The 17,919-nt window shown below is 50.8% G+C and overlaps 1 protein-coding gene across 2 annotated transcripts in view; it reads right to left on the bottom strand.

The window, feature by feature from the left end:
• Positions 1 to 528: 528 nt before the first annotated feature.
• The window catches only part of LOC144726662 (metalloprotease TIKI1-like), a 41,362-nt gene continuing 23,971 nt past the window's right edge, over positions 529 to 17,919 (bottom strand). For both annotated transcript variants that reach the window (XM_078605420.1, XM_078605421.1), the window contains exons 6-8: positions 15,795 to 15,885; positions 5,396 to 5,593; positions 529 to 4,986 (exon numbers count right to left, since the gene is read on the bottom strand). In XM_078605420.1, coding sequence (XP_078461546.1) covers positions 4,758 to 4,986; positions 5,396 to 5,593; positions 15,795 to 15,885 — 518 coding nt within the window. In that variant the 3' untranslated portion in view covers positions 529 to 4,757. The remainder of the gene's footprint in view (positions 4,987 to 5,395; positions 5,594 to 15,794; positions 15,886 to 17,919) is intronic.

Raw genomic sequence — 17,919 nt, 5'->3', positions numbered from 1 at the left:
TTGAAAAGTCGCTGATTCTGAAATAGTTCAGAACCTACTTGTTCTACTGCCACATACCGACCGCCTATCAGTCGGACAAGCTGTGAGTCTCGCTATGCGGCTCTTTGCCGCTCGCAATCCACCAACTCTAACCCCAAAAGCAGCTGGATCGAACATTTATCTTTTATTTTACCCGGTAAGGAAGGCCCACTGAGCTATGTAGCTCCTTTTCAGAAGCGACCTGGCCACGAATGATAACTCAGCGAAGTGGCTTATCACGTGGAAATTTACAGCAGCCAAATACTATAAACGCGTGTCGATTATAAATGTGGAGGGAAAACCCGGAGGACCCGGAGTGAAATTCACGCTACCACGGGGAGAGGGACACACAAACTACAAATGTACAGCAGCAGGCGTCAGGGTCGGGATCGAACCCACGACCTCCTGTATACCGGGCGAAGTAGTTAACATCTCCTAGCCACCGTGGATCACAGGCGAGAGCCAGCCACCACGCCCGCCAGAAATGAAGTGAGAAACATTTGCAGAATATTGTTTTAAAATATATATTATTATAATGTACATGTACAGAGGGATGCTTCCACGGAGGTGAAGTGGTTAGCGCCACTGGACTCGCAATCTGGAGGTCGCCGGTTCGATCTCCCCGCGTGACAGTTGGAACAATGGGGCTAGTTTCTTACATCACAATAGGCCAAGTTTCTTAACAATGGGAAAAGTTTCTTCCATCACAATAGGCCAAGTTTCGTAACAATGGGTTCTTAACAATGGGTTCTTAACAATGGGTCAAGTTTCTTACATCACAATAGGCCAAGTTTCGTAACAATGGAGCAAGTTTCTTAACAATGAGAAAAGTTTCTTACATCACAAAGGCCACGTTTCTTAACAATGGGTTCTTAACAATGGGTCAAGTTTCTTACATCACAATAGGCCAAGTTTCTTAACAATGGGGCTAGTTTCTTAAATCCCCCTGCCTCCCAGCTCTGTCCACCCAGCAGTATCGATGGCTTCACCACAGTGCGCTGATCGCGGTGGGCTAAAGTGTGGGTACTCTCACCTCTCTCCAACACATGTGGAGCAGCGTGGAGGAGTAGGCCACAAACCCTTTCTACGAGCTCCCTCTAGTGGAGGCCAGAGGTCGCAACCGGGTACCCGATACCCGTACCCTACCCGATACCCAGCTACCCGTACCCGTTTTGCGACCCTGGTGCGGCCGGGTACGAGTACGGGTGGGCCGTGAGTCACTGGTGAGTAACCGTTGGTCACTCATTTCCCAACGTCTTGTCTCTTCTCACAATTCAAGTTCCTAGAATCAACCCACCCGCGCCTGCAACATGGCTTCATCCCAGAGGTCGCAATCGGGTACCCGATACCCGTACCTTACCCGTACCCGGCCGGGTACGGGTAGGGTACGGGTACGGCCGGGTACGGGTACCCGTTTGCGACCCTGGTGCGGCCGGGTACGGGTAAGGAATCAAAACCCGTTTGCGACCTCTGGTGGAGGCCCTAACGCCAGCAATCGCGTGAGTAACCAATTGCAGGGCTACAATTCTACCCTTTTTTTCATTCCCCCTTCATATGTCCAACCAGTTTTGTGAATCCACTGGTAGATGAGTGACTCGCCACTCTGTGATTGGCACGGGGTCTCTGCTGCAACTGCCCTCTGCTGTTCACAACGTGACACTTGCCGTAAGCCCTTCGATCAAACTCCAGGCACGTGCCCAGTGGTCACCCATCCAAGCGTTGTCCAGGCTCAACCCGCAACATCCGATAGGATCGGGCCCATTCGTCTGGACGATTCGGGTCATCGGCATCACCACCGTCATTTCCCCCCGATGTGTTTCCGGGCTTGTTTGGTACGATGTCCGACGTTTCGTTCCCACGTGGCTGGAGCTTCTTCAGAAACGGTGTATCGCAATCGCTTCGTACAAACACCAACGCAGTCGTAGCCTGACGAGAAGGTGGAAAGTTCTTGAGGCTGTTTTTGAACCCCAGCAGCTGGGTTCCATAATATAGGTTTTTGGGTCAGATCGCGTTATTTATAAATGTGTCGTAGTCCTCGGCCAAACAGTAAAACATGTGTCACGTGACACATGTTTTACTGTTTGGCCGTGTCGGGTGGTGGAGGGTTACGACACATCTATAAATAACGCGATCTGACGCAAAAACCTATATTATGAATAATATTGTTCGCGAAAGCCTACGTGTTAAATTGAGCTGGGTTCCAGTCGACGGAGAAGTCCCGTCCCCCCCACCGTGGACGGAGCGAAACGTCGAACACCTCCGCCCGAACAACACAAACCAGAGCCGCGCGGTAATAGCACCGTTGACAACAACAGCGAGCGGCGAGCAGCAAACGTACGACTCTGTGAAACTCCCACAACCGCTCCTCTTTCCGACTGCCCCCCCCCTGCCTCGAACGCTCACGCGAGTGCGTTCGTCGGTCGGCCAATGGACCGTCCGGTGGTGCCGCCGATGAGCCAGTCACGAGCGACGAGAATCGGAAAATTTGTTTCCACCCGGAGGAATCCGATGAGCTATGAAGCGATACTCTTCGGATTTTTTTTGTAAAGTCACGTAGGAAAAAAAAAAATTAATACAAATTAATAAAAAATATAAATAATGATACTGTATCACTTGATACAGTAAATTTAGCTGTGACGGCCCCACCTGATGACGGAGACTTGTGTTGCCTCCGAAACGTCGTGACTTATCATTTTATTTATATTATTATTTATATTATTTGTATTTTCTTATTTACTTATTTTTACCTACGTGACTTTACCGAAAAAACCTAAGAGTATGAATCCTTGCAGTCACGAAAGCTTCAAATCTAGCTATGAAGCTATTTCGTCTCACAGATGTCGGGTAGGGGCGCGGGGGGATCACGACGTTGCGACAGCAACAAATACAAACAAAACACCGAGAGGAGTGCAAAGTAGAGGAAAGGTAAACACATCACTTACAATGATACAAATACAACTAACCTGTTTTCATATTACCAGGTAAAGCCCACCGAGCTATTAACTTATTGTTCATGAGCGGCCTGGCCACAAACGAAAGCTCCGCAAAGTGTCTGATCATCACGTGGACATTTATAAGAAGAGGTTTTACCATTTCTGGCAATAAAACAGGTGTGGTAAGACGTTCAAACATCAAACAGAATCCCTTTTCAAACAATACTGTCAGCATTAGCCAAACGTACTTGTGGTGAACATGCAAACAAAAACATCCTCTGATTAAATGATGCATCGTCTTTCAAACTGATTGGTCCACACCAGAGACAGCTTTCATTTTGAGCCAAGTCTCAAAGTATTCGACCGGAGAACACTAAAAGACGAACAGCACAAAGACAATGCTCTATCAGGGCATGTATAGCTAGCTCTGTGTGAGCAGCTACAATTTGCGACATGTCTTGCCAGTAGCAAAATATAACAATAGGTTTTACCCTATTGTTATATCACAATAGGTTTTACCCTATTGTTATATTTGCAGACAGGATCCCTTGAAAATTGATTCTGTTTGGTTTTTAAACATCTTAACGCCGGTTGTATTGGCAGAAAGAGTAAAACCTATTGTTGTGTTAAGTTCCCATATTGTAGCTGCTCACCCCAAGATATAAATGTCCTGATATTCAGTGGCGGAGCAATTGGGGGGGGGGGGCACATGATCCCCCAATGATCCGATCGAAATCCCTCATTTTGATCGGATCTTTGGAGTTTATTAGTAATACATCGGCATTTTGCGACCCCCACTCCCACTGTGTAACATATTATTACATGCCAGGAACTCTATGAGATGATAGGACAATAGTCTGAGTCCATACTTGCCAATAAGTAACGGCAAAGCAGTTATAAGTGACTCAGAATTGTGCGCAGTTGCGTATCCAGTACACGACTTCCCTGAAGGCATTCACCTTCAGCGAGCGCGATGCCGATCACACAACGCGGTTCGAATTCGACCCTCGATCGATGGCTGCGCCATCGCCGCACACGCGTCGAATAAAAAGCAAGGGACAAGTCATTACAGACTAACAACTCCTCTATCATTTTTCATTGCTGGAGGGGTTGCCCCCCCTACCTGAAAATCCCGGCCCCACCACTGCTGATATTACATTGTCTTTGTGCTGTTCGCCTTTTAGCGTTCTGGTCAAACATTTTGAGACTAGGCTCAAAAGAAAACTGTTTCTGTTGTGGACCAATCAGTTTCAAAGGCAATGCCAAACACTATCAGAGCATGTTTTTGTTTGCATCTTCACCACAGGTACGTGTGGTTAATCCCGACAGGATTCTTTGAAAAATGATTCTGTTTGGCGTTTTAACATCTCAACACCTATAATCCTTGGTTCTTTCGGTAAAGTCACGTAGATAGAAAATGAATAGACCACGACGTTTCGATCGCAACACAAGCAACCGTCATCAGGTGAGACAAACACAGCAGGAGAACTGCTGACGTAAGAGAAAGAGCTGCTGCTGCTGCTGCCACAAGAGGTTAGAGAGGATTTTGGTGGGCCCAACCCAAGGGTAAGTGGGCGGGGCTAGAGAAGGAATTTGTGAGAGATCAGCATGTCAATGTGAGACGGCTCCAGCAACTGGGGGTTGTGCCAATGAGAAGATCAGCGTGTCACTGTCAGAGAGCCGGGCAAAGGGACAAAAAACCAGCAAGAGATACACCCGTGGTATTGCCAGAAGGGCGTTACACCTATTGTACTTTCATACGTGGGCATTTACAGTGGGGGGGGGGGCAATGTAATCTAAATCATCTCAATGGAGCAACCACAGCAGCAGCGCCGGCCACAGCAGCCGCGGAGGCCCTCGGCTCAGACCCGACGATGTTGTCGGCATCGTCGTCGTCATCGTCGCGGTAGAGGGCAAGGAGATCTTCCTCCTCGTCGGCGGTGGCGGCTGCGTTGATTGATCCTCCTCCTTCACCTCCTCCGCCGTGGCGTTCGCCGCCCGTCGCTGGGCAGCCGATGGCGTCGTGGCGCCGTCGCTAAACGGGACGAGTCGTGGGTGTGGAGTGGCAGGGGGGGGGGGGGTGTGACGACGACATCACGCAGCGCTTCCCGGCACCGTGCCGGGCGGTTGTCCTGACGGCTTTGGGCTGCTCGCGGTCGAACAAAGACGGTCACCGCGTCGCGCGCAAGTGCAGACGGGTTTCTGCGGCCGTCTGGAACGCTCTTCCGATAATAGGAAGCCGCTGCAGCTGTGCACTTTTAAATAATCTAGTTTTAAAACGAAGTTCTTTAGAAGATTCAAAACGAAGTTCTTTAGAACTCGATTCACCTTTTCTTTAGAGCTTAGTTTTGTTGTTAAGTTTGCTGTGCTTCCCCGGCACCTCCGATTAGCACGGTTGGCTATGTGTGGCTAGAAAAAAGCTCAACGTACATCTAAATACGTACCTGCCCTGGAGTTTCACCCACAGGTCGCTGAACTGCCTGTGCTTGCTGGAGGCCCGTTCTCCGGCTCTGACGTCAGCCCAGTTAGCGAGCGCCTCTCCCATGTGGCGCTGGCTGGACATTGGGTCCGTGGTCCTGGGCTGCGTTTTCCTGGGATCTCCGGCTCCGTCGGGGACTGGAGTCACCAGAGTGAAGTTGAGACTGCGTGACGGACGGACGCACGGAGGGAGCGAGATTTATAGAGGCAGACAAACACACGCAGAGAGTTGAGCGGGCAGGTAGAGAAGAACACAGACAGAGAGGCAGACTGGCAGTGTAATTAACATCAGATTCAGAATATTTATTGAGACTGTAGAGAAATCCGATGAGCTATGAAGCTGTTTTGCACAGATGTCCAGTAGGGGGAGCGGCCCGGCGAGTTGCATCAACATACAATACAAAAAAAACGATGCAAGATGAAGAAAGGGGAAAGGTGAATCAAGTCGCTATAAATTAAATACATATAAATAAAGTCTGGAAGTACAAATTCCACAAGTACATAGATTCCTGATGATTTGTCAACACCAAGTGCAAGCTTGGGCAAGGCTGCAAAACAACAACAACAGCAACAATCCCAGACCGCCCTACACAGGGAGACAGGCATACAGGGAGATCAGGGGGCCACGGTGGCGAGATGTTAACTACCTCGCCTGGCATACAGGAGGTCGTGAGTTTGATCCCGGCCCTGACGCCTGCTGCTGTATATTTGGGGTTTGCGTGTTTATCTCCCCTTGGTCGCGTGGATTTTTCTCCGGATCCTCCAGTTTTTTCCTCCATATTTAGAAGCAGCACGCGTTTAGAGCATGTGCTGCTATACATTTCCAAGTGATGATAAGCCACTTAGTTTAGCTATCATTTGTGGCCAGGTCGCTTCTGTAAAAGAGCTACGTAGCTCAATGGGCCTTACCTGATCAAAGACATATATATAGAAATTAAAATTAAAAAAAGTTAATAACACATTGATTAGACACAGGCGCGAAGACATACACGTGATTGCTTCACAAGTGACGACATCACATTTATCCCGCTATTTAAGACTGAAACAGGAGAAGTTCTCCACAACTCTGGCTGTCCGCCTGATGAAGCTGGTTGCATTACTGGCAAAACGTCGTATTCAAATTGTAAATGTCGTGGGTTTACTCTCCAACACACCGGTGTGCTGTACTAGTGACGAATTGGCCACGTTCTGTTTACGTGACAAACCTTACTAATTGGCTGTGTCGGGTGGCGGCGGGTTTAACGACACATTTCTATTTACGCGATCTTACCCAAAAACACCTCCTTCATGGATAATATTGGTCGCGAAAGGCTTACGTGTTAAATATACTGACAGCTAGGCAATGACCCAGGAAGGAAATCAAGTGGACATAACCATAGCCAGATAGACAAGCAGACACACAAATACAAGGTGCCAGATACGCATGGGCACACAGAGGTATCCAAAATCAAGGCCCTCTTGAAAATTCGCCTCGAGACTACAGTGTGCGTCTAATACACTAAACGTCACGGTTTATTTTCAATCAAATAAAAAAAACACACAACCATATACCATGACCGGAAAATAAAACAGTACATTTGGAGAGCGAGGCATCAACTGAGATATCCGACAGAGGTGTTGAGAGTTGATATCGCACCCCGGCACACTGCATGTCAGCCGTCTATAGATATAAACAATTCATCGTCTTTAGATATAAACAATTCATCGTCTTTAGATATAAACAATTCATCGCTTTCCCACCAGAGGGCATCACACCGCAGCTATTTCACGATTCAGAAGCGATTCCGTGCTTTCCCCATGACGATACATTCGGGAGCACGATGCCAGATGTGGAGGTCTGCTGCTGCTGCTGTTGTTGGCCACGATGAGAGGGCTTCACCAGAGAGCGAGAGAGAAGAGTTCGTGTCCGCTGTTCCTCCTCCTTCGTTGAAGGAGCAAAGACCAACAGTGGGTTTGACTCCACGGCTCCATAGTTTTGGCTGCATGACCACAATCGCACTGCCTGTGACTTGAACGAAGAAAATGAAACACATCGAAAGGACGCCACCCGCTTTTAATCATCACATCAAATGTGATTAAATCTGGCGGTCAACATAATTTATTTTCCGCTTTAGAGTGCAAATAAAAGTGTGCGCGTTGAAAATATTGTTTTTCACCAATGTTTTGTTTTAAGCCCACGGGGTTCGTGACGACCGCGTTGAGTTTGTTTCGTGACCCGTGCTCGTGCACCACTACCAACGTAACGAAACTAAACTGTGGAAAATAAAATCGGGTTTTTACCCTTTCAGCCAATAAAGCAGGTGTTGAGATGTTCAAACGCCAAATAGACAGTGCACGTATCGACACGTGCTCTGTCTTTGTCTGCATTGTCTTTGTACTGTCCGCGTTTTGGCGTTCTCTGGTCTGATACGTTGAGACTAGGCGCTATAAAGAAGGCTGTACCTGGTGTAGGCCAATCAGTTTCAAAGACAATGCATTTATTACCAGAGCATGTTTGTTTGCATGTTCACCACAAGTATGGGTGGTGAATGCGGACTTTATTCCTTGCAAAAGGCATCAATTTGGTGTGTGAACATTTCAACACCTGTTTAATTGCGCTGAAAGGGTAAAATGTATTCTTATTTTTCATACTTTGATACTGGCAAAAAAACAACGGTCCCATGATGAAACGAAACTATTTTGTTATGTTACCAGGTAAGGCTCACTGAGCTGTTTCGCTCTTTTTCAGAAGCCACCTGGTCACACATGACAGCTCTACAAAGTGGCTTATCACGTGGGAATTGATAGCAGTCAAATACGCGTGATGTTCATTCTAAATGTGGAGGGAGAAACCCGAGGACCCGGACAAAAATCCACGAGACCACGGGGGAGAGAGCGAGAACACGCTAACTCCAAATATACACCGGGCGTCAGGGTCGGGATCGAACCCATGACCTCACGTATAGCGGGCGAGGTAGTCAACATCTCGCCGCCGTAACAGCAGCAAATGGTGTGTTCGGAGTACACAAAAAAGGTCGCGTCTACAGCCGCGGGCGCCGTTGTACAAAAGCCGTTTGAGAGCCACTTTGCTAGGCAACGGCAGCTCAGCACTCGACCGGCCTGCGTTCAGCAATGGGACCCATCATTCCAATTTGGGACAAGTCTATTTGCAGAGGATCTCACTGGGGTAGGGTGGTGGAGTGGGCGTTGAGTTTCTGAGAGAAGAGTGTGTCCGTGTGTGTTGCGGGGAGCGGTGGTGCAGCGGTTAGCGCTCTGCGCGAAGAAACCCGGCGACCGGAGTTCGATTCCCGCTCACGGCCAACGCCAGTTACGATTATTTGAAACGGTCCTGGGCCTCCCCTAGGTCGACTCAGCCTCAAATGAGTACCTGGTGCGATGTGTAAACATCGCCACTGGGGAGACAAAAGGCGGCCGGGCGTGGTGTTGGCCACCCACCCCCTTCGTGTGCCGTGCCGGCCTGCATAGGTGCTCGCTAACAGCACTTGTCCCAACAGTCTGTTAAGGCTACACGGGGGATCTTTGTATTTTGTCTTTGTGTGTGTGCGTGCATTTGACAGCGGTTGCACGGTGGGAGCGGGCGAGTTACGAACTCGGCCACCCGAGTTTCATTCCCAGCTGTGGCTCACATCATTTTTCGCGGTGGTTAACGCCCGGGGCTATGATTATCCAGTGGATGTACGTACGTGTGTTGAGCTTCTTTTGCACCGTACGTAGCCAGCCGTGCTGATCGGAGGTGCGTGAGAAAGACAACAAACTAAACACTAAAAAAGCAGTTCTAACGAAATGACTTTCAATGTAGACTTAGAAGCGCATAGCTGAGTCTGAGTAGGAACTCAGTGTGAGTAGGAACTCAATCAGGAACTCAGTCAGAGTAGGAATTTGCGAGCGGGGGGATAGGAAGGTGGCTGCTGTGGGGGGGGGGGGGCAGAAGTGGGGGTGCAGAAAGCACACATCCACGGATGGATTGGGTGGGGGATGGGGTTGGGTGAAAGGTCGTGAAGATACTGCCTTTGTTGTTTCAGGGTTTAATAACGGCAGAGTGGTGACCACATTCATCAGCTGTCAAACGCTCCAGCCCAATGCCTTCGCGCCAGTTCGAGTGGTGGTGGTGGTAGTGGTGATGGTGGGAGTGGTGGTGGTGGTGGTGGGATTGGTGGTGGTGGGAGTGGTGGTGCTGGTGGTGGTGGGATTGGTGATGGTGGGAGTGGTGGTGGTGGTGGGATTGGTGATGGTGGGAGTGGTGGTGGTGGTGGTGGTGGTGGGATTGGTGGTGGTGGGAGTGGTGGTGCTGGTGGTGGTGGTGGTAGTGGTGGTGGGATTGGTAGTGGTGGTGGTGGTAGTGGTGGTGGTAGTGGTGGTGGTAGTGGTGGTGGTGGTTAGTGGTTGTGGTAGTGGGTGTAGTAGTGGTGGTGGTGGTAGTAGTGGTGATGGTAGTGGTAGTAGTGGTGGTAGTGGTGGTGGTAGTGGTAGTAGTGGTGCTGGTGCTGGTGGTGACGTGGAGAGCCGTGGCGCAGCGGTTAACGCGCTACACTGCGATCCCTGCCACCCGAGTTCGATTCCCGCTCGCTGCCAACACCTGCAATGAATTAATTACATTATTTGAACCGGTCCTGGGCCTCCCCTAAATGGACTCAGCCTCAAACGAGTAGCTGGTGTGGTGTGTAAACATCGCCACTCGGGAGACAAAGGCGGTCGGGCGTGGTAGCTGGCCACCCACCCACCCACCCGCTTGCCGTGCCGACCCTCATAGGCGCTGCTCGCTAACAGCACTGGCCCCCCGCGAGTTTGGCAGAAGCGACGGGGACGCAGCGCGACGTGGCGAGGAGGAGGTCCTCCCGCCCAGCAGCGGGGCGAGCGAGCACTCCCAGAGCTGCGCCACGCAGCTCGCCCCCATCACGGATTCAACAACTACAATTTACAAACCCAACTCGACTCAACGCCGAGATAGATCACCAACGACCTCCGCACCCCCCCCCCCCCCCCCAGTAACGTCGTGACTTTACCCCCCCCCTCCTACCAACCTTTCAAAAGGGGACACCCCCCCCCAGCCCCGCAGTGTAAAGTAAATTAAAACATCCCGCGCACGTTTTTTTTTTTCATTTCTCGCCGCGAAGCGCTCATTGTGCCGCTGCTCTGCAGCCCCCCCCCCTCCTCCAGAGCCCCCCCCCACAACCCCCCCTCCCCCACAGCTCCCCCCCACCGCCCCCCTCCCCCACAGCCCCCCCTCCCCCACAGCCCCCCCACCGCCCCCCTCCCCCACAGCGCCCCCTCCCCCACAGCCCTCCCCCACCGCCCCCCTCCCCCACAGCCCCCCCTCCCCCACAGCCCCCTCCACCACCTCCCTCCCCAACAAAGGGGGTAGAGAGAAAGGGACGCTGTTTTTGATTGCCGCCTGTGAAATCAAAACAAATCGCGGTTCCGACACCCCCCCCCCACCACCACCACGACCACCGAAAAAAAGAAGAAAACGGGAAGCGAAAGATCACCCAGCGAGCTCGTTTACAGGAGGCGGCACGTGCCGCGAGTTCGCGTCCCGGCATCGCGGAGGCAGCAGCGATGGGTTGGTGGACCACGCACGCGCACACGCACACGCAACACAGATGTTGTCAAAACTCCCAACCCGTGGCGCGTGGAAGAGGTGCCGCCACATACCCCCCCCCCCCCCCGCCTGGCTTGCCACAGGATAAAGGCAGCACGGCGAGTGTGGACTAATCTCCCGCCCCTGTTTTCATCCGTACGGGGATATAGCGTTGCTCCCTCGCCTGCGTGGGTTTTCTTAGGACGCTCCGGGTTCCTCCCACTCATAGGATAAATATGAGCACTCATTGGCGCCAAATCATCTTAAAATTAAAACTCAGTACGGCAGGACGCTCCTGGAAACGATTCTCAGGCCTCAGTGTGGCATTTCTGGAAAATAACACTATGTAACACAATTGTTGCTCCTGGAAAGTAAGTGTTATTTTGTAATTGATTATGCCTAAAAAGTATAGAAAATGGCTATTGTTCCACACAAATTTTGTTTTTGTGACCAGGACAGTGATAGTTTGAAATTGACATATTTTCAATGAGAAAACGGGTGAATTTGTGTCTTTTCGTTTACATAAAGTCAGAACAAAACAACATATGAATCAAGATTAAACTGAACTTCCATGGTAAACTGGATTTGCACGGTGAACTGGACTTCCATGGTGAACTGGACTTCCATAGTCAGAGGTCGGAAACCAAAATAATAAAAAGGGCCAATTATCTATTTTTTCAACGGTTTGACTTAACTTGATTCCTCTGTTTGTCGTGGTCAAATATTGTAATAAAAATTTCGTCCACTTCCCGATGCCCAATCAATTCCACATTTTGCACACGTACTCAGATCTGGTAACAATGCATGCCTGTATTAAAATCCGTATCAATTAATTGCCTCCTTTCAAGCAATTACATTGTTTTCATAGACGGCATATTAATTATATATTTTTGTGTAGCTGAAAAACGCCGGGGTCCCTCAACTGTGGAATCGACTCGCACAAAAAGCAGGCACCGCGTGTGTCTCTTTTAATCAAGATGTCGTCCTCTTCCCGTTGTCCAATCGAGTTATTTACTTTTTAGTGCACTTTAAAATAAAACCGTTGTTTGAAAAAAAAACTTTTTTAAAGGAGTTTTTAAACCGCAGTCCCTGCAGAGCCGCACGTGGCTCCAGAGCCGCAGGTCGCCGACCCCCGCTCTGGCAACTGTGATGCAGCGGCACGCGGAGGGGGCACGGGCGTCACCTTCTCCTCGCCACTGCGGTCAACTTTCGCTATGAAGGGAAGCCCGTGTCACTAGCCCGGTGTTCAGCCTCGGTGCCTAATGCTTGCCCAGAGCTGCCAAGGGCTACCAATGCCTCCCGAGTCAAGCCCCCCCCCCCCCCCCCAGCTAACAACGCCCACATCACCTGCACACTCCCGAGTTTCTCCGCTCTAAATGAAGTACGTGCGTTGAACTTCTTTCGCACCGTACGTAGCCCAACCGTGCTAACCGCCGGTGCGGGGGGTTGTGGGGGGAATGGTGATGCGCGGTTGTCCCGCAACCGTCTCCACCGCTGTCCGTGGTGCTAGCGAGTCGCGTGAGTGAAGAACAACAACGGACACGAGGTCGGTGACAGAATTCACGCCACGCTGCCAGACCCGCGTTCTCAGCCCAACAACTCACGCTGAGATTTCTCCTTCCAGCCACACGCACAAGCCTCCAAGCGCAGTCCGCTTGCCCCAGTCCGCAAAGCAAATGCATTGCACGGAGTTTCCCTAATTGTCAGCCTGCCGGTAGTATTTTAACACGCGGTGGGCTTTGGCGACCGATATTATTAATAACGAAGGTGTTCTTTGGGTTCGATCGCGTGCATATGAATGCGTCGTGAAACCCGCCACTACCATACACAGGCAGTTGGTAAGGTTTGTCGCATAAACAAAACGCGCCAATTCGTTACCAGTTCAGCCCACCGGTGTGTTGGAGAGTGAACCCACAACATTTACAATTTGAATACGACGTTTCACTCGTAATTACATCCAGCTTCATCGGGCGATAATCCCATATCGCGTAATTGCCAGCGAAACGTGACAGTACTCACATTGCAAATGTGTGTGACCGGGGTGTGTTGGAGCAGTCACCAATTGGCACGTTCAGTTTGCGTCACAAATCTAACTAATTGGCTGTGTCGGCTGGTGGCGGATTTCACGACACATTTATAGTTACGCGATCTAACCCTCCCAATAAAGCATTTATGATCAGTAAGAGTTTGATCGCTACGGCACTTTCCTGCTCTCGATATATATATTTTTTTAATTAATCTTATTCGGGGAAACCTTTTTTGCAAACACCTTCAACCGGCATGCTCAGTTCACGTATTCCTCTCCATGACTCCAGACTCTTCCCTAGCAGTCCCCCCACCAACCCCTCTTCACGCAACGCGTAAGATGATGGCCTCTTCCCCGCCCTGCTGCAACCGCTCCCCGTTCCCGCTGCAGCTGCGTTGATCTTACGCAACCGCGCCAGCATCTGTCCGCCACCTTCTCTACCCCCTCCCCCCCCCCCCCCGGCATTTTGGCAGCGACGTCGCCCCACGCCTGCACGCGCCTTGTACCCAGTCGCAGCTGTTTCACGGCTGCGTCGATCTCTGCCCATGAACGTTACGTCTCTCTCCACCCCCGCGGTGTGTTCACCACCTGTTGCGCATTGCCTGCCCCCCGCTGTGTGTGCAAGGCACGTCTATTCACGGTCGCCCTCCGATGAAATCTAAAATATGAAAAGACAGCGTTGCTTTACTTGTTATTTATGTATATACTACTTCCCCTTTTCTTGTGATATTCGTTGCGCGCGGATGCACTTTATTTCGCGCGCGGTTGCAATTTACTTTGCCCTGGAAGAGAATCGGAATGATTATTTATACTGCAGGAGGAATCCGATGAGCTATAAAACCTCTTGTTCACAGATGTCCAACAGGCGCACGGGGTCAGAACGGTACAACAACAAACAATACAGAAACAAAGTACAGGAAAGATAAACAAATCACTTAAAAATATACATACAAATAGAAGTAAACTATTTTTTGTATCTTACCAGGCAAAGCCTACCGGGCTATTAGCTTATTTTCAGAAGTCACCTGGCCTCAAATGATAGCTCGATCAAGTGGCTTGTCGCATGGATATTGATAGCAGCCAAGTAAAATATGATCGGCGTTAGCCCCTGCGGTCGTGACGCGTTTCTTTTCACATCCCCCGTGTTCTACGCTGCTCCGTTCCCGTCCGACTGTAACGCTCACCGATGTCCACCGTAATCGAGAGGCGACATTGCCACGTCAAATAGAAGGCCCATCCTCTTTGGTTCTTTCGGTAAAGTCACGTCGGTAGGGGGTAGTGATAGGGGTAGTGATAGGGGTATTGATAGGGGTTGGGGTAGTGATAGGAGTAGTGATAGGGGTAGAGTAGTCAAAGGGGTAGTGATAGGGGTAGTGATAGGGGTAGTGATAGGGGTAGAGTAGTGATAGAGATTGGGCTAGGCCTGGTCCTAGTTGGAGGTGGGGGCAGGGAGTAGCAGTAGAAGCATGATGGGCTACGGGAAGAGACTTGGGTTGTTTTAAGGGAGGAGCACGATTCATTACATTTTTCTACCCACGTGACTTTACCGAAAGAACCAAAGAGTATGGATGCCTGCAGTCACGAAAGCTTAAAATCAAGATTGAAGGTCCATCGATCGATTTGATTGCGCGGCCCCGGTGCCTCTGTACCGCAGTCCCAGTCGCAGTCATGTTTACATCTTTCCCCCGCAGCGGAAAGCCGCCGTGCTTGATGACTCAGGAGCTGCTGCCCCCTCGCCTCCCAGAATCTGCTGTTGCTGCTGCTGCACCGTTGGTGGCCGCACGCTTTGTCCACGACTGGTGAGTTTGTTAAACTGATTTTTGCGTCGTTTGTTGGCTGCATATGGTGCGAAAGAAGTTCAACATACATGACATACACTACGCCCCATCACCACCTCCTGGAACCTCCCCCCCAACAGGCAAATCCATCCCACCCTTCGCTCTTTCACTCAGCTTCAAGCCTCTCCTACACACGTTTTAATTCCGTGGCGTCGATCCTCCTTCATCGCTTCTTTTCGCTCCTTCATTCTCATTTCCTCCTTCGTTTCCCGGCGGTCCGAAACATCTTCGACAGCATACGCATTGTCAAACATACGTATGTTGTTGTTTTGCATGTTTAACTTCTTTCACACTGTACGTAGCCAACCGTGTGGGCGGAAGAACACCAAACTGGACACAACCTTTGTGCATCCGATTCGTCTTTCCGCTGCAAGGTTCATCAGAGCCTCTTCCCTCCCCCAGTGTCTCTTTTTCTTCCGAGCGCCGATAATCGATTCCCCTCCCTCCATCCAATAGCCGCGTCAACTCTTAGAGTTTACAACTTCGATAAGTGCTGCTTGTTTGTCGCCGGCCACTTAACCCCTTTCCCGTTTCGAGACAACTGCAAGTTGCAGGGTGGAGGGGGGGGGTCCCGTTCACCGCTGAATCTCGGGACGCGCGCGAGCGAGTTCAGCGTTAATTTTATTTAGCGAGGCATAGCACCGCTGTTGTTGCTAAAGATATTGTCACTCGCCACAGAGAACCGTAGCGACACGACCGCACTCTGCAATAGCTGGAGCCAAACTGTGCCACGCGCCCTCCCGCATGGCCTTGTGGGAGCCTCGGTACAGATAAGGTCATTTTATTTCTTCTTCCGAAGAAAACTGATGACATATACGCTCGGGAAAGGGTTAACCTTTTGGGCCTTTAGGCCTGCGCTGGGCAACTGTGTTTTGGACCTTCACTGGGCCAACGGGGCCACTGCGTGCAAAACGCGCGCTCACCTGTCGATGTTTCCATCGGGGGGCACGTGATGGATGCGGAGCCCCTGGTGCCGTAGACCGTCGATCACCGAGCCGTTGCCCAGAAAGTGTCCTGCGTGCCAACACGCCGTCGCCATCGCATCAGCACGTGGGCATCGCGTCGTCGACAGCGGACGCGTCCCTTCTTTCGGTGGAAATATTCGGCCCGGATAATCCCTCGATATGGAACAGCTCGTTGGCTAGAGTGCCCAGGGATCGGCAATGGAATGACTTACAAATGTATCATCATTATCATCGTTACCATCGTTATCATCCAACAGCATCAGCAGCAGTATCATCAGCATCGCTGAAATGTACGACGATCATCATCATCGTTTTGGGGCGGCAGTGCGGCCCGGCGGTAGCGCGTTCGCTGCTTGTCGCGTCAAGAGGTTCGCGGTTTGAATCCAGCGTCTCTCCCTGATTAATACTGCGGGCGAATATTAACCGTGAACGATCCCGTGACGCCATCCGCAAGAGCAGGCCGCTGATACCTGATGCACTGATGTCGTGCAAGCCCCGGGAATGACACCCCGGTTGCCTTTCCCGTGGTTACGCACCACGTGATAGGGTGTCGACGTCGGGGGGGGGGGGGGGGGGGTCAAAATGGGAGGGAGGGGTAAGGGAGGCCGGGACGGAAGTCCCCGAGACGGACAACGAAAGGGGCACGGCTCTCAAGATGAGCAGCGGTGAGCAAGGAGGAGGAGGAGTGCGAGGTGGGAGGAGGAGGAGGAGAAGGGGTAGAATGAATTACCGGGCCAAGATGTCGTGGATCTTGAATCAGTGCCTCACTTGATGCAGCTAATCCGGCTGTGACGGTCCCACCTGATGACGGAGACTTGTGTTGCCTCCGAAACGTCGTGATTTTTTGTTTTATTTTATTTTCATTAATTTTGATGTTTTACGTACGTGACTTTACCGAAAAAACCTAAGAATATGTCGTGGATGATGAGAGGGTGGTGATGATGATGATGAGAGGGTGGTGATGATGATGATGAGAGGGTGGTGATGATGATGATGAGAGGGTGGTGATGATGATGATGAGAGGGTGGTGATGATGATGATGATGAGAGGGAAGAGGGGAGGAAGGAGCAAACAGAAGAAGTGAGCTGCACGGAGCGGCGTCCGTTTTCAAAGGGGGAGGGGAGAGGGGAGGGATTCAGAGTTGGGGTGGCCACACAGAAGTCACGTGGTTTACGGCAGGCTCGAGCTGATTTACACGTGTATATGTACAGCCCTTGTGTTAATCCACTGCTGGATGACGGCTTCTCCAAGCAGAGCTGCTAGTGGGGGTTGTTTGACCATACTTCAGTGCGTGGTGGGGTGAAGGTGGGAAGCAGAGATCTGGACGCAAAGAACTTCGGAGCAACAATGGATTTTGCTGCACTGACTTCCTCTGCCCACCACGTTGCCCAGCGGTCCTATAGCCCAATGGTCCAATAGCCCAGCGGTCCTATAGCCCCGCAATCCTATTGCCCCGTGGTCCTATAACCCAGTTGTCCTGTAGTCTTGCGGCCCGATAGCTTTGCGGTCCTGTAGTCCTGCAGACAGAGTACGTGCGTGTATGGGCTTCGGTGCATGCGTGTGACTTAATGTGGGTGCGTGTTTTGATGTGGAGATGCGTGTGCGTATTTTTAGGTTTTTTCGGTAAAGTCACGTAGGTAAAAAATTAAAATTAATAAAAGTTAAATAAAAAATAAAATAAAAATCACGACGTTTCGGAGGCAACACAAGCTTTTTTTTTATTTTACTTTTATTAATTTTGTGTTGCCTAAGAATATGAATCCTTGCAGTCACGAAAGCTTCAAATCTAGAATGCGTGTGCGTGTGTCTGTGACCTGAGTGTGCGTGTATATATTTGGGTGTCTGTACGTATGAGGGTGTATTTGGGTGTGTGGGGAGCGGTGGTGTAGCGGTGAGCTCACCACACCACGAACCCGGCCACCCGAGTTCCATTCCCGGTCACGGCCAACACCAGTGACGATTATCTGAACCGGTCATGGGCCTCCCCTAGGTCGACTCAGCCACAAATGAGTAGCTCGTGTGGTGTGTAAACTTCGCCACTAGGGAGACAAAGGCGGTCGGGCGTGGTGCTGGCCCTCGTGTG

This window comes from Lampetra planeri, chromosome 24 (genome assembly GCF_965212315.1).
Source record: "Lampetra planeri chromosome 24, kcLamPlan1.2.h2, whole genome shotgun sequence".
Classification (NCBI taxonomy): domain Eukaryota; kingdom Metazoa; phylum Chordata; class Hyperoartia; order Petromyzontiformes; family Petromyzontidae; genus Lampetra; species Lampetra planeri.
This window is presented reverse-complemented; position numbering and strand designations above follow the sequence as displayed.